Below are 24,377 nucleotides of genomic sequence, written 5' to 3' on the forward strand. Positions count from 1 at the left end.
ATTGCCATATTTGTAGAAAAAACAATTGAATCTCTGAACTTGTCCCATTTCTCTTCCTTTAAAGACGAATGAGTTCTGATTATTTCCTTGTGTGGAGAGTAATTAAGCTAGGGAAAGCATCACCTTCAGTAACTGGTAATCACCAGTGATGATTCATAGCAATGATAGGATTATGTAATACTGCATGGAGGATTTGGCCTCAGAGCTTTGCATGTGGCACAGGGGTCCCCTAGTGGCTCAGCTAGTTTGATTTTTTCTTTTTTAAATTGCAAGCATTTATATTCTTCAGTTCTGCCTGTTCATTGACCTGTTACAGCATATAAGAGGCCCCATAAGAGTTACAAAGAAAATATCTATTTAGACCAAGGAAAGGAATTATGAGTGAGAATTAAGCTGGGAGAGGGGCAGGAATGACTTGTAGTCCTCTCTTTCCCATTGTTCGTCAGTACACTTTAGTTGCATGCTCCATTATCTCAAAATCTTTATGAAACACTAGCTGTTAGCTTTAAATCCTTTATCCTGCTTTGAAAATATAGAAAGACTGCCCAACACCTACTAAGGCACAGATTCTGGGGGCAGCTAGAATGGTATGGGTTTATGTGGATTAACGGCAACAAGATGCTCCATTTTGTTGAACATGCATATGCATCTAGACACAACCACTTTGATTAAAAATGGCTATTGGTTTATTCCTACAATAGGAAGCCAGTCAGTCAGTCAGTTTTATTGCATATAACCACAGTGGGTTTTTTTTTACCAGAAAAGAGACAGAATATGAAGCACATCACTGTGCAGTGTTTTTTGTATTTGTTTGTGTTTTTTGGTTTCTCTGGCAGCTCCAGGTATCATAGAAACATAGAATAGTAGGGTTGGAAGGGGCCTACAAGGCCATCGAGTTGAAAGACTGTACACAAACAAGTTTTTATGTTGAAAGACTGACACAAACAACTTTTTATTTGATCCTGGTACTACCATAATAGGGCAAAATGGTGTTTCCTAATTATTACTGAGCTTTGAAAGTGTCTGAGTTCTCATACCTATTCCTCCCCACCCCCTTTTCAGTTCAAGGCTTTAATCAATCTACTGCAAGTGTGTACAACTGTCCACGCAGAGAATTCTTCCCATTGAGCATATCAGAGCCCTGTCTTTCCTTCCCACCCCACTGTATGGGCACTATGTAGGCCAAGTACTTAAAAGGGGTGTGTGGGGAAGACTGGGTGTGCTTCCTGCCCAGACTTCACCACCCTACACACAAATACACCACTGAGTCAAGGAACATGAGCTCAGATCATGTTTCCTTGACCAAAAGGAGAGGAGGAAGGCTGGATCAGAATATGGGAGATGCACAACAGGCCTCCCAGTCCCCATAATGGCCTCGTCTGATGAACATGGGCAACAGGGCTCTATTATGCAATGTGGGGATCTTTCAGCAGCACTACACTGTGCCTGCAGTGGACTGGATGAAACTCATAGCACATATCACTGTATAGCCTAATACCTTTTTAAAACTTGTGCCCAGTAGCATCTATATTCCTGAGTGCTTCTGGGGCCTAATTATCTAAGAGAGCTTGGTGAAATTTAAAAAAAGGAAATGAAAACTCTGCACTGGCAGGGGTGAGGGGCTCCCCATTTTTCTGGATGATCAGTGTTATTCTGGAAAAGGGGCTTCAAATTCAAACCAACGTAAATTAAGTATTTACTTGACTACCTATGCCAGTTTTTTTCTGAGAGCCTTTGGGTATAGTGTATATAGTGCATATAGAAAGAAAGCTGTGTTTGTAGCGAAGCCATCGGGAGATAAACAGGGGTATTTTATTAGTTTAGAACTCTTTCTGCCTGCCTATGTATGAGTGGTTTACAACATACATTTCAGCCATATCCTATTCACAGTTGTAGCTTTTGCAACATAAGCCTCATTTTGTGTTGCAACAGCTAAAGCGATATTGTATGCAAGTCACTTGCCTGAAACCGCCATTCACGCCACAAACACAACACACCCTTTGCCATATATTTTTCTGCACCAGAAAAACATTTTGGAAAGTGCCATAGCTCTTCTGGTCTCTGGTTCAATCCCCAGCATTTCCATTTAGAAGTAAGAGGTAGCAGTCCTCTATTGGAAACCCTGAAGAACCATTGCCAATCAGAACAGACCTCACTGAGCTAGATGGACCAATGCTGTGGTGCACTATAAGGCAACTTCACATGTTCTCCAGCGCTAAGGTAGATGGAAGTTGTTACAGTAGGGCATGCTCCTTCCACCTTCTGACTCACTCCCAAGCCCCCATGTCTAACACTCTGTGTGATGTAGGGCTTCCCTCCCCCCTGTGCCAAAGTAAGATCAAGGAGAAAAGTTACTGTACTTACCCAAACCACAATATGTTACTACTGTCTGAACGTGTCCCCATCAATCATTCCTTTCCAGAAAGAATTAGATCAGCTAGAATTAGACCTTCCCCAACCTAGTGCCTTCCAGATGTTTTGGACTTCAGCTCTAATCAGCCCCAGCCAGCAAGGTCAGGAATCCTGGGAGCTGTAGTCCAAAACATATGGAGGGTACCAGGTTAGGGAAGGCTACAATTTCCGTACTGAATTTCAGGTATACCTGAAATGCCACTTACCAATGCCACTTACCAATTATCTTTCCTCTTCTAGAAAACAGGAGGACAATCCCATCAGTGTAATTCTCTCTATTTCTTCTTATTACAGTGAAAGCCCTCATGGGGAGACAGCTTCTACAGAAGATACAGCTCAGGATATGGCCACTGAACACCATACAAGTGATGATGGTAAGCCGTGTCTCATAGCTACTTCAGTGCTGCCTCAATTAGTCATTGCTGACCTCCACCGATGCCCTGAAAGGGGAAAGGGCAGCCAACGCTGTGGATGGATGCAGGGGCTGCCTGGGAAAAGAGCCATGAACTCCACATTGGCAGCACTGTGACTCCACAGTCAGCTGTGGGGATATTCCCCTTCCTGGATGCCAACCTGCACACCAGTCACCTACAGCCACCACATTCTGTCAACACTTGGCATGAGATATTGAAATGTCACTTCCCAAAAGTTTGCTGCACACAACACTCATGCAGCATGTCCTTGGTGGAAAGCGCAAAGCGATGCTTCCAAGGGATATTCCTAGAAAGAAGCCAGTAAGGAAAACCTTTGGAGGCTAATGCTATTCTATCCATTTCGCGATAGTGGACTTCTAGGCATGTTTCCATTTCAATGGTCTTTGGTAATTAGTCACTTGCATATATTCATGGACTCCAAATATTCTGTCTGATGGCACATACGATGTCCACTGGATATTGGTACACATTGAGATAGATATATCTCAACTTGCTGTAGTTCCTTTGATTCCCCAACTGCTTTAGTGTTAGCATTGGGTAAACCCTCTTTGACTGAAATATCTGTTCCTCTCTCTGTAAAAAGTACTAATAGGGATCTTCAAACTAAATATTGCTATCAAACCACGGGCTAGATGGAGCTTTTCTGTTCAGGGCTAAGTCCTGACAAACTGCAGAATTTGTGTATCTGAGGTAAGATAGAATGGCCATTTGGCATGCATGCAAGGGTGACCTAACCTTCCATTTCTAGCTGTGGCATCAGCGAGTGACCAGCAACAAATGCAGCCTTTGTCCCTCATCATCTTTAGTAACTGGTTCTACAGAGTAACAGTGTGTCCTAGTTTGAAAACTTTGAGCCAAAATGTATTTATGAAGATCAATTAATAGCATTCCTGTAGATGTAAAAGATATCTGCATATAAGCTTGCTGGAAGAATTGGAGTAAGTGGCAAGGCAAGATGGATTTGAGCTTTTTGACTGTATTTGTTACCTAGAACCACAAAATTGGTATGCCTTTTTTAATACTTTCCTGATCTCTACAAGATTCCAGTGAAGTGCCCACAAGACAGAAAGATAGAGATGTACCACATGAAAAGGGCTGTGGTCTCTGAACTTCCCCTGTAGCATCACGGTGGCTCACTTATACTGGAGCCATCTGGACATCTAACTGCACTGTTTCGTTAATTAGGCAGTCACCTCTGGCATGGGGCACTTCATTTGCTCCTGCTTTGTGTTCTTGGTACTGTGGGAGTTAAACCATCCTAACTGTAATCTTGAAGGGTCTGGCATGAGGTTTACATTTATTTAACAGTCCTGTTTTAGGACAGAGACTTGGATTAAATGGTTTTCTCCCCCAGCTGTACAATTCCATTGTGTCTTACTTTGTCAAGTGCTAATGACAACTCAGCCAGGACAATAATTGCAGTGATGTCGGAGCCTTCCTTGGTTCATTGAGTGGTAATCAATGGACAAAGGCTAACTGGCTGCTCCCATCTTCAGAGAGGAGAGGAGGGCAGGCCTGCTGGGCATTGGAAGTCAATGCCCTTTGCCAGGCTAAATTCCAAAAGGGAATATTGGAAGTTAAGAAACCTGAGTGTCCTGCTGTTTTTGGTACAATAAACAATTGCTACATGAATATACTGTTCCTTTGCTTGTAATAAAATGCAGAAAGAAGGCATGCCTAAAAAAAGAAAACAAATGTGCCAAGAAACTAAACAACCTAGAGGAAAATAGGAGCCAGAATATTAAACCACACAACTCAAGGTGTATGTACTGGGGGCAGGGGGGGGAGCACAATCTGAGCTAAAAGTATAAGTGAAAGGTTTGTCACCCTGGTAAGCAGCTTGATTAACTTGTATGAGCTGATTAATTGAAGTTTCTATCTACAAACTACTCTATAATGCATTGTTTAGACAAATCTGAAAAATCCATTACTGAATTTTCAATCTAGCAGATGCACTTGCTTAGCCTTTGGTCAGCCTGTGCTTTGCAGCCTCGGGGGTTAAGCTCAACTGATTGGCAAGAGGAGATGACTGAGACTGATGGGTCAGGCAGCAGTGTTGAAGACTCTTTGCTTCTAAGCACATTCAGAGGCTGCCCAGACCACTGTTGACCGTTCCCAAGGAATTACTTTCTCCTTTAGCCTGATTCATGCTGTTATTAAGCTTTAATGCCATGGCTTAGCCAGCCAAGAGAAAATCCTTCCAAACTGAGCGTGAATTGAAAATACTATACTTCAAATGAGTATGTTCATCTGAGCCAAACAAAATTTGCTGTCAAAGATAGGGAAGGGAAGACAGAACAGGACTCAAGATGAATATGGGGTTGTCAGCGGCAGAGGTTTTGATTGGTGGTACGGTAGTGTGGAGTAATAACAAATCGCAAAATAGTGACCTAGAATGATAGGATGAAAGGTAAGAGCCATGGACTGGATTACAAAGCGACTGAGGTCCAACCTTGACAAGCGGGACATATCCCAGAGGTGCGAAGGTTTGTGATGACCTCCTTGGATGCTTAAGGCTGGGGTTAAATGTGATTGGTCTTCCATATTCCCACTAACCTCTTTTGGAGGGGGGGGGTGTTTCATTTTAGGAGTGGATTCACTCCAGGGTTGTATAGTCCTTATAGATTTGTCTGTTACACCAAGTTTCCAGTAGAATTTGCAGGGTGCATTCTCAAATGCTGTTGTAGGCAGATGATCTAAGCAGAGACAGAGGTGCACCACTGTGTAGTTTTGAAACTACAGAGGGAGAGGAAAACATTTATTTGCAAATAGATGGAAAGAGCGAGAGCAAGAAAGCAGGTTTGGTTCAGGAAGGAGAACTGAACAAGACCTTGTGAGCAATGGCCATGAAGACTGTCTACTGTATAGGCAACAGGAACCAGGAAACCTAGAACAACTGGATATGGCTAAGCAAGATGCAAGCAACCTCGGTCCAATAAAGATAATCCTTTGGGTATCTACCCATATAACTCTTACCTGTTTCAAATGGATATCTTCAGCATTAAACCATAGTTTCAGAACCTGTTCGGTAAATATGAAACCACAGTTCCCTGTTTTCGGACTTAATGGGATATTGTGTTTTAAAGGGAGAAGGATCAAAGTGCTGAGGCCAGCACATCAGTGGGAAACATGTGGGCTCAACACTTATTCTCATCTTAATAAATTAGGCATTTAAGTGTTTTTCATACATCTATGCCTGGGACATCCTCTCACAGTTCATTTGCCCAGAGACTGTTTTCATAAGTGAGATTAAGAAGAGTTGTAAATCTCTGTGTTAGTTGCACTAGAAATGTACAAATTTGGATGGTGGGGAGATGGATATACGTATAATGTGTTTTGACTGGCCTGTAATGTCCATTTGACCTGCTGCTTCTTCACTGACAGGCATATATGAATCTTTGAACTTAAGAATAAAAAAGGCCAGTGGATTAAACTTGCAAGCCTTTTATAAACAGGAACATCCATCAAAACGTTTCTTTTTCTTGCAGAATGCGAACCCATTGAAGCAATAGCCAGATTTGACTACGCTGGCCGAACAGCACGTGAGCTGTCTTTTAAGAAAGGGGCCTCCCTCCTGCTTTACCACCGGGCCTCTGACGACTGGTGGGAGGGCCGCCACAATGGAATTGATGGCCTGATCCCGCATCAGTACATCGTTGTCCAGGACACGTATGTTAACCTCTAAGGGCCATTGGGGCACAGTGCTTGGAAGAACGGGGTCCAGGTTTATATTATTTCGGGGGGGGGGGATGTCTTGAAATATGTACCACACATTAAAGCAGGGATGGGGAACCTGTGGCTCTCCAGATGTGTTTGGATTCCAACTGCAATCAGCCACAGCCAGCATGACCAGTAGTAGGAGATGATGGGAGTTGTAGATCAACAACACCTGGAGGGCTACAGGTTCTCCACCCCTGCCTTAGGGTATTGTGAACCTTAGTTGTTCCATGTGATCAGATTTCTGAATGTAGTCCATAAAATCTCCCTGGATAGAGCACTCTAGTTCTGCAAACTGCCTTTTGGCTGCTGTAACGGCCCCTTTAAGTAAGACATTAACATTAGATGTTCTAATGTAAAGCAAACATTGTGATGATAACATGGCAGTAGTTATTGCAACCTCCTGTGGCGCATCTTGAGGACGTAACATAGGGTTTGGGGTTGTGACTTCTTTTCTAGTGAGGATGGCATATCAGAAAGATCAAGCCCAAAATCTGAAATAGAGGTAAATTCCGAGCCACCTGAAGAAAAAGTGACAGCCAGAGCTGGTTCCAACTGCCCAAGTGGAAGCCACGTTGCGGACATTTATCTTGCAAATATCAATAAGTAAGAGTCAATATTATCTTTTCTATTTTGTATGAAGAGCTGTCCATTGTTAAAAAATTAATATAGTAAGGGATAATTATGATTGCTATATCCAACCAGGATGTGTTCTTTACTTACTCACTGATCAGCCCAATTAGTTTTGCACTTGGTCAGTTTGTATATTATGGCATCTTTTTTGAGTGTCTGAGAATGCACCACCTTCCTTGATAGATTTCCAGCCACATTGTCTCCCCTCAGCCTCAATGGAAGGAATTCACAAATGTGCACATTTTCAGTATCTACTACATCATGACACTCCCAGTAGTTCCAGTCGCTTGCTTTATTTATATATGTTTCCCATTAACATACATAAAAGTAAGAGTCTTGTCGTTTGACTATTAAGGCTTCAGTAGGAACGACAAGCCCACCGCACAATTTACTTCATAGTATAGTGTTGCGTTCTTCCTGAAATAACAAAATCATGACCATCTAACTCACACCCTCAAAAGGACTGAATTATCTGGTCATTGTTTCCAACCACATGGCATCTAGTCTAAATTCATAATGGTTTGCTGTCAGAAACAGGTACTTACTTACAATGTAATCCATTCCTAAATTGCTGCCTCTGTTCATTGTAACAGAAAGCCTGTCTCATTCATACAACATTTTTAAAAAATGCTTAAGAATCCGTGACTTGTCCTGATGTGTTGGGACAGTAGTTCATCTAGCTCAGATCTTGATTGCATCCCAATTCAGCCTTTATCCCAGGAGAAATATACCTGCCTATTTTCAAATGTATGCCAGTCCTGACAGAGTTCTCTGAAAGCTTTTGAAGATTTTCTTTGAGGAAGGCCACAAATATCATATCGGGCTGAAACATGTTAGTCCTCTTAAAGAATTAAACTTTCTTTTCACCATCTTGAGATTAGTTCCCTCTTTTTGGTACATGATTCTTTCCCTCCCCGCCCCCCATCTTCACAACAATCCTGTCAGATAGGTTAGGCTGAGAGATGGTGACCAGCCAAGGTAACCCCATTGAGGTTCATGGCCAAGTGGGGATTTGAGCCTGTGCCTTCCCATTCCTAGTCTGGCACTCTAACCACTATACCACATTGGTTTGTTGTTTTGTTGTTGTTTTCAAGCAGAGTGAAAATATTGCTTTATTTCAGAAAATAAAGATACTGGTGACTGCAGTATCCTTTCCTTTTTGGAATTGCCTGTATTGAAATGATAATTTCATCTCCCACTCTGTAGAACTCCCTCCCTAGGGAACTCCACCATGCCCCCTTTTTAATGAGCTTCCGCCACTTTCCTCCAAGTTGAAAACTTGGTTGTTCAGGCAGGCATTTGGGTTGGTTAGGGTATTTTTAGACGATGTTTTAATGTGTAATTTTACTGTTTTAAATTGTACTGTTGTACATTGCTCAGAGTGGCCGGGTGACCAGCCAGATGGGCGATTCATAATTTAATTAATAAATAAGATTGATGATATGATATTGAAATGTAAGGTTGTTTATTAAACTGTAAGATTGTTAAGGTTATAGATATAGTTTGTAAAATAGAATGGCATCGGAGGCTGGGCGGTATTGGAGTTTAAATTTAATTCTTTAAGGGAGAGGGGGGACGGGGAAGGGGAAACAATCTTCTTCCTTTTTCTTCACTTCCTTTCCTCCTCCTTTTGCCTTTTTCCTTTTTTTTCTTTCTTTTTCCTTCTCTTTTTGTTATTATGGTGTCCTCATCAGAATATTGTATTGTTGGGAAATTCTAGTATTGATTAGATTGTTGGTATGTTTGGTATTGTATATTTCATTTATAAAGATAAAATAAATAAATATATATATTGCAAAAAGGAAGAAATAAATAAATAAATAAAATAATTCTGTGCCATTTTTTAAAAATGTATCTCCTGTGCTACTTTTATGATGACAGGCAAAGAAAGAGACCCGAGTCTGGCAGTATACGAAGAGGTTTCCGTCAAAGTGACAGCCATGGACTGCCCAGCTCACTGGGAGAACCAACCCTGCCAGGAGCTGTGGCCAGTTCTCGTCCTTCCTCACAACCCATTATGAGCCAAAGTCTCCCGAAGGAGGTACCAGATGCATGTTCCATCAGCGGCCATGGGAGCCTCAATTCTCTCAGCCGACATGCCTCTTTAAAGAACAGGATAGATAGCCCCCATATCCGGAAAAATGTGACTGCAGGAAGGTCAAAGAGCTTTAATAACCACAGACCCATGGATCCTGAAGTCATTGCACAGGTAATAAGATTCTAGGCCAGGCTAAGTTAAGACAGGGCTTAACTTCCACACAGTAGCAAATGAACTTTTCAATCCCATGCCTGCCTACCTTTTATAAATTCTTCTTTGTGGATTTTGATGTTGAATATTCACTGTCATTCATCTAATACTCAAAATATATTCTAGATATTCTTTGAATATTGTGATTTTGGCAACAAATGTTATTTGATGTCAATATTTTATATTTTGCTTCAGTATTTGCTTCAGATCAGGAAACGTCCCCTTAGAGGTGATCAAAACAAGTCAAGTTTTGAATTCTGAGGTAACCTTTGATTTTGAATTTCAAATTCAAATCTGAATTTTTTAAATTTAAAATTTTGAATTTCTGTTTTTCATTTCTAAAATGCCAGCTCAGTTTGTGATTGCTGCATGTCTAGTCAATCCAAAAAGCATGAAACAATTCCTGTGTTTAGACAGCATGGGACCAATTTCCATAGTTTCATAGATGTTGGAAATGATCCATATCTTCTACTTAAAGCAGGGGTGGGCAACTATGGGGTGGGGGTGGGGGCTGGGGGCAGTTTTCCACCCCCAGAACCATCCGACCATTGCCACACTGCTGAAATTCAGTGGTGCAACAGAGGCTTAAAAGGAACACATTTAGCTTGTTTTCAAGCTTGTTTAAGTCTTAAAGCATCCCAGTCAGATGCTGACAGATGTATTTTATTAAGAACCTTGGATACGTGACCAAATTTTGATCATGTGTTACTCCTTTAAACCTTGAAAGTTCATTGTTTCATCTCTTTGCGTGCCTATGTGAGAAGAGTTAAAGCCCTGATGACCTAGCGCTCTTAGTTCCAGTCATGGCAGAATACAAATGCCAGAGTAGGCTTCCTGTTAGTTTTATAAGCAGTTGTCATGGTAGGCAGTGTAGACTTGAGAGATCTGGCCAGATTCCTGTGCTGCCAACAACAGAAATCCTACCAGGTAAGCAGGAAGTCACTCAGAGCTTTGAGGGTCTTTGAAATTCTAGTTATCTAAATGTGGAAGTTGAAAGAGACCACAGACTGTCTAGAACTCCTTTGTTTATATAGTGTACATCTTTTCTGTTGGATATTATCATGCTATATAATAATAACTCATCTCTTACTGCCCAGGTGTTCCACCTTGGTGAGTAGTGCATGTAAACACACTTGCTCTAAATGTTTATATCCTTTCCCTCCTTTTCTCTTTCTACAGTTGATAATGTACCTCCTTGAGGAGACTAACAGCTAGGGAATGGACCCATAGTACCATTATAACTACTCTCAGCAGTCCTGCTTTTTCTAGTATAATTATCTGAATTAAAATATTGTTTTATTTCTTCGTTGTGTGGCTTTTCCACTAATTGTCATCATTTATAAAGCTTGATCATGTAATTTTACTTCCCCTGAATCATCTGGGAGAAATACACTTGAAGATTTTGTGGAAAGAAAGCTGCATACAATATTGATATTGTATGCTTTCCAAAAGTGCGAGTGTCTGTTACAGAAAATATTACTGTTCCAATGGTGTTAGTACCTCAGTCCAGGATGTTTGAAAAGCAGGATGTTCAGTGTCAATGTTTTAAACCTTCAGCCAGTTCTATGAGTTTATTTGACTGTGGTTAGGGGTTGAAGGATCATGAAAGAACACCACCAAAACAAAAGCAATTTGTCTTGTTTGTCTGGGGTTTTCCTAACCCCCTTTTTTGTGCTTCTAAGTTTCAATCTGTTATAAGGAGCTACCTTCAAACTAAGCAGCTCTCTTTGTTTCTGTTGGCAGGAGTATTGGATAGTTTCACTGGTGTGTGCGTGTGTGTGCGTGCACATGCATACACAGCTGTGGCCAGATGTGGGTGCTGAGACTTTTAGACCAAGCCCACATAGTGAAGAAACCTTCTCTCTTGTCTGAATATTTTTCCCCAGTTCAGCAAGGAAACTAGCTTTAAAGTGTTCATGATCATGTGATTCTCTTCCTCCCCTTCACCTTTTGACATGAGTACTGTTTTCACAAAAGGTTGATAGTGCAACATCTTGATTATCTTGGTCCAGAGTGGGATGCAGGCCCACAAAAATGTGTTTAAAGAATCCTACTGACTTCAGCAGGGAAGCCTTGCATCCCAATTTTGCTTGACAAGCTCTTTTCAGATACAGCTCCATATCTCTGTTCACCTTTTAATCCTTTAACAACAGGAGCTGATACAGTTTTCTTTTATGTTGGCAAACAAAAATAATGCATCTCAGACAGCCTATAGAATTGAGCAATTCTGGAACATATCGAAAATCATTTGTTAAAATTGCTAGAGGCTTGAAATATCATTCTGTTCTCCAGAGACAGCAGTACAGCTAAGACTGTCAGTACTATACTATGTGCTTGGAGGAGACTTTTCCATCGGTTTCCTCTCCAACTGTAGATGTGCTGTACTTGGATGCTTGGCCAGGTCTTCTGCTTTTAGTACATGATGGGTCTGTCAAAAACTCAGGCACACTTGAATCTCCTATTACAAAGCTAGGCATTCCAAGGAAGCAAGTTATACTGGAAGGGGGGAAATCACAAGGCTGCTTGATGCCAAGTGGAGACTCAGAGAGAGGAAGGTATTCTGGTAGTAAGAACGTTTATATTTACTATCTGGCCCAGGCCCTTCCAAGCGATAGCCTTTAATCCTCTGTACAGCTATTTCATTTCATTGTTTATCCTGCCTTATCCTGTGGGATTGGGGGCACGTTTCAGTATATATATTTTAAAAACTACTAATTCTAAATTGTGTGGGGTGGGGGTGGGAATATATCAAACAGAATCAAGTCCCACCAAATACGAACCGATCATTCTTTAAAGCACCAAACTAGTGGCAGGTCAAAGCTTCCAAAAGTCTGTCTTTGAAATAAGCAGGCAAAACTGTGCGTATGTTACCCACACACGTTTTCTACATCCCTTGAAGTGCACCGCACTACACCACCCCCAGTGGGGCAGGACCTAAACAAACACACACATGAAGCTCTGACAGGTGTCTATTCTTGTCCAGATCTTTGTGTTGAGTTACTGATATCATCAAAACTTATACTCGTATAACATTTGGTCTGCAATCCTATGCCCATCCTGTGTTCTCATCTTACCAATTTCAAAGGCATGTAATTGCATTTTGGTATTGTAAGTAGACGTCAGCTGCTGCTGCTAGCACCAGGGCTGGTGTTTGGCTATACTGAGGAGCCTGGATAGGACCCAACTTCCATACCTCTTGCTCCATAGTTTAGTCTGTAATGCCTGTTGTGGTCCCTGTCTGCAGAGATGTGTTTTGCCCTGGTGTTATATTTAATTTCTTGTCTTTATGAGAAGGTTACATATGGATCGCATACTCCTGATATCTTTTTGCAATGCTTTGAATAGCATCTATCAATCTGTTTTGTTTTTCAATTAAATTCTGCTTTTATCCACTCTCCTCTTCCTGCCAGAATGTAATTCACTGTTTCCATGGGGGAATACAATCAATAAAAGAAAAATGGGTTGTATTAAATTAGGGCTCCCCCCTCACATCCTGTCAGGTATTGTTTCAAATGCTGTGAGATACTCATCTTTCATTTGACACCAGTATCTCTCTGAGATCTGTATTTTGCTTTAAAATCTTTTCAGACTGCAATAAGAGGCACTGAGTTACTATCTTTGGTTTGTCCTCCTCCTTGACTGATTTACCTCCCTGTGTGCCTTAAAATGCCTGTGAGGAAAGTGAAATGTTGTAGCCAAACTGTGAGTCATGGAAACGCTAAGTCATTTCAGCTCTCCAAGAACCCGATTACGCCAGTCAAGGCCGCATCCATAGCTGAAATTCTAAGTAAACCTGTAGCTCATGATCCAGCCAAGGTTAAAAACAAAATGCTGACTTGATATTTGTTCCTTTTCATATATTGCTCTATTTCCTGCATCATTCATATAAAGTGAGAGAAATATGTCATAGAAGCAACAATTTTACGTACATCTGCAAGGAGTCTGTGAATTTTTAAAATACCATAAAATAACTGAGTAGCTTCATTGAAGAGGTGCTGATATGTGCCGTCGTCCTGGTTTAGGGTTGCCCATTAGCTATGTAGTTAGTGGCTTATGTATGTTTCCATTCTTGTGATGAGTAACAACATCCTCAAGGATCATCAGTATATCCCAAAGAGATGGATAAGAAGAACAGATTATTATCTGTGAAAATGATGGCCTTTTTTTTTTGCTAGTTATCAGATAACGGAGAGAGATTTGAGAAAAGTGTTATGGATTGGCACTCACTCCTGACTGAAATTCTGCAGCAATCTACCTTCAATATATACTTTGCACCACACATATACTTTGCCAACAAAGGGAGGCACCAAAAACAAAAGTGAGGTGAGATACACACACATACAGCATACAGCCTACCAAACTGAGCAAAAGTTTCCCATCACGTCAAAATACAACCATAGAGGCCATTGATTTGCTGAGCTCTAATTTCAAGGGTTAAAAGAGAGGATGCAGTTGCCGATGTTCATAAAGTAAGGAAAACCTAACTCCAGTCCACCCATGTAATTATATGAGATCATGCTTGATCCAGCTGAAATCTCTACCAGTTGAACCCTAATGGCAGGGGTTTTTTGGTTGGTTGGATCTGTATCCAACCTCACTCAGTTAGCAGCATGCTGGTCCTTACACCATGTAGTTTCCCATCTTGTCTGAGTTACTGGCAAGACCAGTGGACTGGTCTTGCCAAGAGGAACAGTTTTGGTTCAGGGTTCTTCAATAGAATATCATTCCTGCTCTGACAGAAGCAACTTTGGACTTTGAGTCAGCTACTCTCCGCCTTTGCTTAATATTTTCCAGTCACCACAGAGAATTAGCTGAGCTAGTTTCTAGCTACTTGTAATCACTTCTGACTTCTCTTTTTGCAGGATATTGAAGCTACTATGAACTCTGCTCTGAATGAGCTGCGGGAGCTAGAAAGGCAAAGCAATGTGAAACACACGCCAGACGTTGTTCTTGACACCTTGGAACCATTGAAAACCTCCCCTGTTGTTGTGGCACCCACCTCAGAGCCTTCCAGCCCTTTGCATACTCAGATCCTCAAGGACTCTGAACCAGCTTTCCAGCGGAGTGCCAGCACAGCAAGCGACATTCCCTGCGCCTTCAGGCCAGCAAAGTCTGTCAAAATGGCTGCCCAGGTCAAACCTCCAGCAACCAGGCCGAAGCCTGCAGTTTTCCCCAAAACAAACACCACAAGCCCTGCAGTCACCTCAGCATCTCAACAGTCTACTGACAAGTCCTGTACTGTCTGAACTTGAAATCCTACTGTGAATATAGCATTTTTGTTTCAGAAGAGGGGATCCTGTTAAGGAGACATTAACATTTCTGTTTAATTAGTATCAAACTTCTGCTGAAGATTAGTTTGCAAGTTACTGTTGCCAGGGATATTCCCAGCAGGAAAGCTCCAGCTAATTAAACCTCACTTTGCACCTCCATCAGTGATACTAGGGCACCACAACTCTGTGTAATCTGAGACATAGAAAGTCTTGTAGGAGGTCACCATGCAATCAGTAAGGAAAGGACAAAACTAAATAGTCTGTTCCTGGTAACTAGTCCATGCCTTATTGAAGTGTCTGGTCACCATGAGAAACCTTCAGTGCCCTCATGTTTTGGAGGTTGGTAGAAAGGACTTCTGTGCTTCAACCACTACAATATTGGTCATCCATGGATCATTTTGATCCTGCTAGTTTTGATGGACTTGGGCATGCCTGGGGCCTATTTTTGCGCATTACTACAATGCCCAGTGGTGCCACAAAGTCTGTTAACTTTCCATTACAGCCTGCCTCTTTTCAGGCATACATGGTCTCACTTTTCTGTCCTAAGTTCAAAAACATCAAGAATAGTGCCACACGAGCAGTTTAATTGAGGCATACTACATGCACACAAGTATGTGTTCATTTAAAATTAAACAGTTCTTATCACGGGAAATCAAAAGCGTGAGAGCTTGCATGGTTCAACGCTCCCTACTTTGCTTTGGTGCTTCCAGAACAAAAAGTAACATAATACCTTGAAATGAGATTTTAAAACCATTTCTCCAGAACAGTCTCTGTGTCCTTTAATGGGGATTCAGGAGACAAGATGGGGAAAAAAATGAGTTACATTTTGAAAACCAGCTACTGTTCATTCTCTCTCTCCACCTGCACTCCCCTCTGGAGTGGCATTTTCCCAAATATGTACATCTATAATCTTCTTTGTAAGATGAAATGGGTTCAAGCCAATCCCTCTAGTTCTGAACAGTCCTAAACTCTAGATCTTATAGTCTGAGTTAGCAGCTTGACCCTATCTGTGTGTGTGTGTCTTTTTTTCCTTATGGGTCAGTCTGCTGTGAGCTTGTGGTATGGCGGCATAAGGCGAATAAACTAAAAGCTGCTGTAGGACATGGACGTAGTCCAGTATGCAGCATATTTCTGTGATAGATCACAATGTCTTCAAGTACTGTACAGACAGTCAAATGAATCAGCTTAGTATCTGGTATTTACCATGATGGATTATAAGTGTTCCACGTTCCAACAGACTATGTGGACTTTTGTTTGCATTGAATGGGAATTAATTTTTCAAGATGATAACCATCTTTAAAAAGAAAAAGAAAATGCACACTTCAAAAGCAACAGGGAATTTCTCTGCTGCTTTTATCACTGCCAGCCGAAAGAACTCTGAATTAAAATGGATTCTATCACACTTCTTTGATTGTCAACTGAGGGCAAGATAAGGAACTGAAATGTGTTTTCTTTCATGCTATAGGTCTGAGCTGCAGTCTGTTTTTCTTGTGGTTTTATGAATGGAATAAGTTACTGATATTTTAATAGAAGCAAAATACTTAATCTTCTGTGAACAAACTTGACGATAGTCATTTCAGATTAATATAAATTTGTTACTTGGGCAGACATTTTCTTTTAATCTCCATACAAGGGTGTTTTTTTTTTTACTTTTTAAAAAAAATTATGTCTAAATAAGACTTGACAATCTCACACGCTATGGTAGAAAGGAAGCCACGTGGAAGATTTTGCGGGGACAGTATTGTTCCGCGATGTTTTAACAGGACGTTGCCTTTTTTAGACCCTGACACCCCACCCCTTGTATGTGTGTGCGTGTTACTTCTACATCTTGGACCTTTCAAGCTGAAAGGCCTGAGCACTGCAACTTTATCATTAAGTCTCAGGATGGGACAGACTTCCTCTCCAGGATTCTTAATCCATTCTTCTTTTTATGATTAGTTTTCCACTCAGGCAAAGCTACTGCATTTTTTTGGTAAGGTCCTGCTAGGGTTGCTGACTCCTAAGCCAGATCAGGGCTGCAGCACTATGACAGGCAAATCCTGTTGAATGTACCCCTATCATTAAAATGTACCCCTATCATTAAAGGCACATGAAGCACCCTGAGCACAAGGCTTTAGCAGCCCTAGTAGAATTGCTTTATAGGAAACATACTCAAAACACACTAGCAATGCCTTTTTTTTGTCTAGGGTTTATACCATGTCTTGTACCAGTGAAGAGCAACCCAGCTACCCAAGGCACTTTGCAACAAAAAGGTTCTTTCATGTCTTCAACATCTTTTGGTATGTGGGTGAAAATTGACAATTTTTTTAATAGTTTGAGATTTAAATGACCAATCTTTGTATATTTAACTCTGCTTTTTTCACCCTAACTTCAACACTGGGGGGAGAACCTACTGACAAAGGAAATAGAAACGTGAGCGTATATGCAACATATTGCGTGCTATCCAACTGGAATTCAAAGGTGCACCGTGACCTATATTGCAAATCTACATATGATAAACATCCTTTCACAGGCAAGCTCTAAGCAATTTAGTTTAAAAATGCATCACATTTGCAAGAACGCATTACTTAAATTGCCTAGTTTTAAATCTTTAGGCTAGGTGACTTGGGAGCAGTTTCTATTCCAAGATTTTCATGCCCCTGAATTACTGGAAAGGGAAGTGCTTTCTGCACATCTCTGGTGGGCAAATTACTGAAGAGAGAGAAATAGAACATTTAGAGCGTATCTACACTACAAACCTGTATTGATTTACATCACTTAACTTCAATGGCTTTCTCACAAATCGTCCCCATCATTCTATTTTAGGGAGGCACTGAAAATTCTCTTAGAAGTCCCTCCCCCACTTACTTACACACGGCAAACATCCAAGTTCTCTGGGAAGAAGGAATGACGTTTTTAAAACTTATTAAGAACCTTTGATGTTGATGGCTGGATGGGGTTTGTGCTCCTTCGCTGGCCCCTACCAGCAGAGAGAAATGCTGGGTGGGGGGAGGCGCTCTGCCATGATGGAAGCCCCTACTGCTCCTGAACAGAAAGCTGCCACTGGTGGTTCTCCCACCAGAAGTCATAAGTGGAAAGCCCAAGAACGTGGCATCTGGGGGGGGGGGGGAGGAGCCAGCTTTGGATCCACTACATCCAAAGCTGCCCTGTTTTCCCAATTTGGGCCTGTCACTTACACCTGCCCTGGAGCTGATGTAGCTAATTTCTCCCCCATTCTTCTTGATGGGGATGGGGAGGAGAATGGTAAAAACACTTCTACAATCCCCCTTCACCACCACCATGCAAGCTGGTAGGGCTAGAAATGGGGTGGTAGATGTGCCTCGTCGCTACTCACCAGCCCCAGTCAGGTTTGCTAAGCCCAGCTGCAATCCCATTTACAGTTACTTGGGAGTAAGGCCCATTAAACACAGAGAGAGTTACTGCCAAGTAAACATGTAGGATTGCGCTATTTGATTGTAGGTTAGATATATCCACAAAATGCTAGTTGTAAAGCTGGGACTTCTTTATATGTTTGATTTTCAAGGTGGATATTATCTTAGACCTGAGAAATACAGCTTGACCTGTGTCAAGCAAGCTTAAAGCAAAATGCTGATAACTGGAATCATGGAGTTTTGTTTGGCAGTGTCTTGGGCAAGATGATCCCAATAGATGGGGGTGATCTAAGCAGACACTTTGGAGGGAAATAAGAGCACTTTAGTTGTTATTATTTGGAGCTTCTGAGCTATGACTCAGCTGTAACGTCTCATTTCTTCCAACCGGCAGTTGGAACAACAAGTTTCCGTTATTGCTTAACATCCCATTTTCTTACATCTTCTGGTAACCTAAAGGCCCTTATGAAACTCTAGGCTTAGTTCTCATGTCAGTACTTTGAAATATGACTGGAGAAGCACTGGACAATATTAAATGACACTGTGACCATGAAGGAATCTGTCCACTGCATCAGCACTTCTGATGCAGTGGCTGGGGGATGCTGCTGGCTGGGGGGTGCTGGGAGTTGTAGTCTAACACATCTGGAGGGCACCGGGTTAGGTAAGGCTGCTCTACATACTTAGTCTTAGAAGGCTTTTGTAGGGCAAAAAAAATACCTAATTCTCATACTACTATATGATTGTTTATTTGAATAATAATCCATTCAGATAATGCTGCAAGAATGCAGGAGCTCTTTCAGTTTTAGCTTTTGCTTCAACAGTGGCAATGGCTTTGGGACTCCGCTTTTAATGAGCCTTCACCAAAACTGAGACTCCTGGCTGGCTGATGGTCAGATTCTCCTTGCGACCACCTCTGCTGCCCACAAGTGTTAGTCTTGCCAAGATTGATGCCTGCTCATTGCAGCACAAAATGTCATCTCTGTAACTCTGTTCATGCTATTTTCACTTGTATAGAGCACTTATTTGAGACCAGGACAACTAAGTCTTAACTACCTTCCTAGCCTCAGTTGACTACTGTTGTCATCTGCAGACCAATCTGAATGTGGGAATAGAAAGCCAAGCTGCCACCCCAAGTACCAGCGCACTCCCCATATCTTCCCTCTCACTCCCAATTAACTATCTGAAATGGGGAGTAGGGGCGGGGAAAACAGAAGCATACCAGGGAGAGGAGAAACCCTCCACTCTTGTATTATTCTCCTTTTTTTGGAGTGTACTAAGGAATGAGGCCCCCTCTTTTCCCCTGGCATATCTGTCTCCTTTGCCTTCATCTCTCCCACTTTCTGATCTGTTTCAAGAGGAGGAGAGGAAAAGGGGTGGTAGTTGGGGACGGGCAGCATCTTCCAGTAGGCTGGACTCCACTCCTAAGGTGCCAATTCCCAACATCTGATCTTTGATCATGATGCAAGAAAGCCCTTGAGCATCATGAATGCAACCAGTCCCTTTTGAAGTCTAGTTGGAGCCGACTGGTTGGTTACAAGCCTGCCCGTTTCTGCCAAGTTGTATATTGTTACCCAGAAAGTCTCTTAATGGATGTCCCTAGGCTGCAATTTCTCAAAGGGGAACCTTTTTTAAACACACAAAAATTTGATGTGAATGTGGTGCTGAATATCTCCCATATCTAGGTAGCTGAGTCCTAAAACAGTTAATTCATGGTGAGAATTCTACCTTGCTTATAGCTTTGCAGAGAGCTCCCAGAATTCCCACCCAGCATCTCAGACAATTATAAATGATGCTCAGACCGCACAAAGCTTAGGAAAACCCAGTCTTGCCTCTCTGCTGTGTAGCGCACAAACCATTATGCACGTGCAGTAGCTGCTTTTCAAATGTTTTAACAACTCTTCCTATTCATATGCTTAAAAGCAAAGGAAACAAAATTTAATAAGATGTTTCCATCTTAGTTGATCTTGCAAGCATGGGAGTGGGGAAGTATTATTATGTCTGGGGTTTTGTTTTGTTTTTACAACTTTAGAATTTCTATAGCAAATAGGTTTATTTGATTTTTCTAAAAAACAAAACAGAGTACAATATCTTTAAGCCAGTATCTTTTATGACATGTTTCCATACAAGTGAAATTTCCATGGGATGGAAATTAAGCCTTCAATTATAGTAGCACTATAATAATTTTTAAGAAGACGTCTGTGTGCTTTTCTCACTCTTGCTTGCTCGCTCCCCCTCTGGAAGTAGAAGGCTGTAATCTGCCTAAACGGAGCTTCATGGATTGAGTTCTGTGGGCGCCAAACTGCTAGAGCAATATATTTGAAGTATGATGTAAAGGACCGAAATCCATGTAGCCAAAATACAGGAAATGCTGAAGCGCATGCATATATATATATATGTGTGTGTGTGTGTGTGTGAGAGAGAGAGAAAATGAATGGCAGCAGTGTCTTGATTCTACTGTATGTAACACAGTTCAATTGCACAGGCTAGCAGGCTTCAATTTTTGTGTTTTAAATCTAATTCTGCAAAGTCAGGTTGGGGTCCATTCAGTGCATTATTTGGGTTGTTGTTTTTTAATTAACAGCGGCTGCTTTAATAGGTTTGGAATGAATTGTTCTTGTTTTAAAAGCAATTTTCCATTGTTTCTTATCTTCTACACCAACCTATATATATGGTGTATATATTTTCCTTTCAAAGCAAAACAAACAAAAGACTGTAAAATTGTACTTTGTATATACTACTATGTACAATATTGGAGGTACATCTCTTCTTTCTTTTTGGTACAGTATTGTACAGTATTAGAGGAGTAAATGTGTTGGAATTGTTAAATCCGTACTGAGGGGAAACGAATATATCTGTTGTCATTAGCAATAGTTTTGGAGAAATAAATGTTTGGGTATGGTGGAAGTGCTGACCTACAGAAAAACTGTGTGATGTCTAATCTGTGCAGGAGAGATGGAGAGTGAGTTGTTTGTCTCTTTGAGAACTGCCTCCCTATTATAAGCAGATTCCTGCAAACCTCCTGCGAAAACAAGGGAAGTAAAATTTTGTAAGCCCAGAAGATTCCTGATTCAGAGTCCATGTTATGGGAATATGGCTGGTTTGTGTAACTTTCTGTATGGAATGTGTCTTTTTTTAAGGGGTGTGAAAGATTGGACAGCGTGGAAAACTGTAGTAGAAATGCAAGGAAGGAAGTGTCTGCGAAGGAGAAGAAACTGAGAATTTTAACACAATAAATTATTCTGGTACTTTAAACTGGGAAGCCACTAGAAGAAGGCCCGATGAGGGCCGGCCCTACCATTTGGCAGAGTGAAGCAACTGCTTCAGGTGGTAAATACTGGGAAGCAGCAGTGGCAGTTCCCAAAGCCATTCCCCCTGAGTGCTCTCCTCTAGGCATTCCTGTCTCTTGGAGGCCAGATCTGTGTGTGCCAGACAGCCTGTTCTGCACCCCGTAAACCAGCCTGCTGCCCTCAGGTGTGGTTCTTTCCCAGTGCCAGTGCTAAAGTAAGATTCAACTGCCAGGCCAGTTTGCTTCTATATGCGGAATGGGGATTGGTGCCCTCTTGCTGTTTGCAAAATATCTTAGGTTGGCCCTGGGCCCAATTAAGCTTTTTTCAGCCTGAGGACCGAATTCCATTTTGAAGACGCTCTTAGGGGCTGTATTCCAGTGATGGATGGCACCAAAGGCAAAAGTGGCAACCCTTCCCACCAAAAGAACTCCCAAAATCTGTGCAGCCACAGAGCACAGTGTCAGCAAACTGAAGCGTTGTGAAAGAGTTTAAAAATCCAACACATCCGCCTCTCACACTCAGTTATCTCACTACAATGCCTGCCTACTCAGATGTAACTGAAGAACGTCAGCTGAATACAGTGCCTGTCCACTCAGAAGTAGGCAATAGCGTGAGCCACATGCACAGACACCCCCCCCTCCCCAAATCTCTTAGATGCTGTAAATGCCAAAAGTGGGAGTTGGCCACGTGCTGTTTGGAAGTGTGTACCTTTACAGAACAAATATGTGGCACTGTTGAAAGCAGGATATCTAACTCCACATTATTCAAAAGGTTATCACTCTTGTCCCTCTGCTCTGATATACAGTAACAGAACAGAAGACATCAAAATGTTGCACAGAAGTGTGATTGAGCACTCTTCCCCTCTCAGATGAGAAGTTCTGCTCCACAATTTCAGGCTAATGTTCACTTACTAGGTCCTAAGCATACCTGATCAATGTACCTGATGATCTGCAGGTTGCAGTTGTTATATTCTAGGGCTGCAAGTATTTTCTGCAGGAACACACTGGTCACTGTAATGAAATTCATTGGGCCATATTACCAAAGTGCCTGGGTACGCAGTGGCGCGGTGGCTTAATGACGCTGGAGTCTGCCGGCCAGAAATGGTCGACACTCCGGCAGTTCGAGCCCAGCTCCGCGTGACGGAAGTGAGCTCCCGTCATTTCATCCCTAGCTCCTGCCCACCTAGCAGTTCGAAAGCATACCATCTACGAGTAGATAAATAGGTACCCCCATTGCAGTGGGGGGGAACGCCGGCAGCACTCTATGCAGGGAGCAGGAACCAGTGCTGGATCTGCCTGGACGCGATTGGCGGAGGAGCGGTGGAGAAAAAGCCCGGATGAGCTGACTTCCCTAAGAACGCTGCTGGCCAGCTGATGCAAAGCTAGCTCGCCCCCTTGTGATGCATCAGTGCAGCAAAGATGAGCAACTACCAGCGCCAGAACATCTACCATGTAAAAACATTATAGACTCCCTGGTAATGTGTGCCATACGCTAAATAAATAAATACCAAAGTGCCTTCCAACCTGCCCAGTACCCCATATGATGATGTGCGCACCCTAGAATATGCCTTCGAATCCTCTGAAGTTCATAGAGGTTTCATGACATATATTCAGAGTATCCTGAACAGACAAGATGATGTGAAAATGTTCCATGAAGGTGGCAACTGTGGTAACTATGGAAACTGGTAAGAAACAGAACAAGAACAATTGGGGGGGGGATGAGAAATGCACAGACAAGATTTGGGGGGGGGGATGAGAAATGCACAGACAAAATGATGTGAAAATGTTCCATGAAGGTGGCAACTGTGGTAACTACGGAAGCTACAGTAAGGCAAAGAACAAGAACCATTTGGGGGGGATGAGAAATGCAAGCAAAATAGTTGACCTGCATAGGCACTTCCTGCTGAGACATGTATGGTCAATGGGTCTACTACACAAAGGGTCAGCCACCTGCTGGGTCTCATATGGCCAGGGTGTGCCAGCCAAGCAAGGATGTCTTACAAGGATTACTCTGCTTTGCAGTTGAGACATGGAATGTTTGGGTGCCAGCTGGAGGAGAATAGAAGGCAGGGGGAGGAAGGACATTTAGCTCTTCAAGTTCCTCACGGCTCATATGAAGCATTCTGGGGATGCAGGGAGAGAGATTAAGAATTGGGGGCACATGCTAATTACAACCTCAAGCAAGACTTCTGTTCATGACTCCCAATGAAGAACCTACGTACTGTATTTTGGATCCTACTTTTGCTCAATGTGCTTACATCTAGATGAGAGTCAAGGGGTGATGGAGGGAAAGCTACCTCTTTTGTAAAGGTGTAGGAGAAAACCAATATCTCCAATGTGTAACAGTTGCCCAGTCATGTAGCTGTATGGAAGATAACTCAGAAATTCGAGTCTGTAGCTTGATTCCCTTTGTATCCTGGATATGCATTTTTAAAATATCTAAAAATATAACGTGTTGTCATCTTTTTTCTTTCTTTTTTACAAAGGGTAATTATAGCCCTTCTCAAGCCTTGGTGATGCTCCAATAACTGGCCATGAATCTGCTACTATTATTTCCGCTGAGATTTTGATGATTCACAGGGAGATTAATGCAAGCAGCAATATGGAATGGGCCTTGCAACCATGCTGGGCTCCTGCCTCGTGGCGGATGCCCACTGCGATCTGCTTCCGTCAGCCATGAGCATTCTGAGAATGGAAGGGTGAATCTACATGTGCCACAGAAACAAGGCTGTCCATAAGTAGAAAACGACTGGCCTTGTTTGCAGGGGGTGGGGGAAATGAGCGATGAGTGGTTGTTAATAGCAGTACAAGAAGCCTACAGTGAAATGCTGTCAGCATAATTCACCTAAAGGAAAAACAGATGGGATAGAAAGAATTCAGTGAGATGCTGAAGCAGAGTGGAATGGCTATAGGAAGGAAGGAAGGAAGGAAGGAAGGAAGGAAGGAAGGAAGGAAGGAAGGAGTTTAGAAATGGTCTGAAGGAAACTGATGTGCTTCCGTGTTTGAAGC

The 24,377-nt window shown here is 42.1% G+C and overlaps 1 protein-coding gene across 5 annotated transcripts in view; it reads left to right on the plus strand.

The window, feature by feature from the left end:
• The window catches only part of SRGAP2 (SLIT-ROBO Rho GTPase activating protein 2), a 230,731-nt gene extending 209,595 nt beyond the window's left edge, over window positions 1-21,136 (plus strand). For all 5 annotated transcript variants that reach the window (XM_084853307.1, XM_084853309.1, XM_084853308.1 and 2 more), the window contains 5 exons: window positions 2,707-2,786; window positions 6,335-6,515; window positions 7,023-7,169; window positions 9,078-9,405; window positions 14,307-21,136. In XM_084853307.1, the coding sequence (XP_084709433.1) occupies window positions 2,707-2,786; window positions 6,335-6,515; window positions 7,023-7,169; window positions 9,078-9,405; window positions 14,307-14,690 (1,120 nt within the window). In that variant the 3' untranslated portion in view covers window positions 14,691-21,136. The remainder of the gene's footprint in view (window positions 1-2,706; window positions 2,787-6,334; window positions 6,516-7,022; window positions 7,170-9,077; window positions 9,406-14,306) is intronic.
• Window positions 21,137-24,377: the final 3,241 nt, after the last annotated feature.

Source organism: Heloderma suspectum, chromosome 4, assembly GCF_057233095.1.
Source record: "Heloderma suspectum isolate Gila_16-S chromosome 4, 16-S_ref, whole genome shotgun sequence".
Classification (NCBI taxonomy): domain Eukaryota; kingdom Metazoa; phylum Chordata; class Lepidosauria; order Squamata; family Helodermatidae; genus Heloderma; species Heloderma suspectum.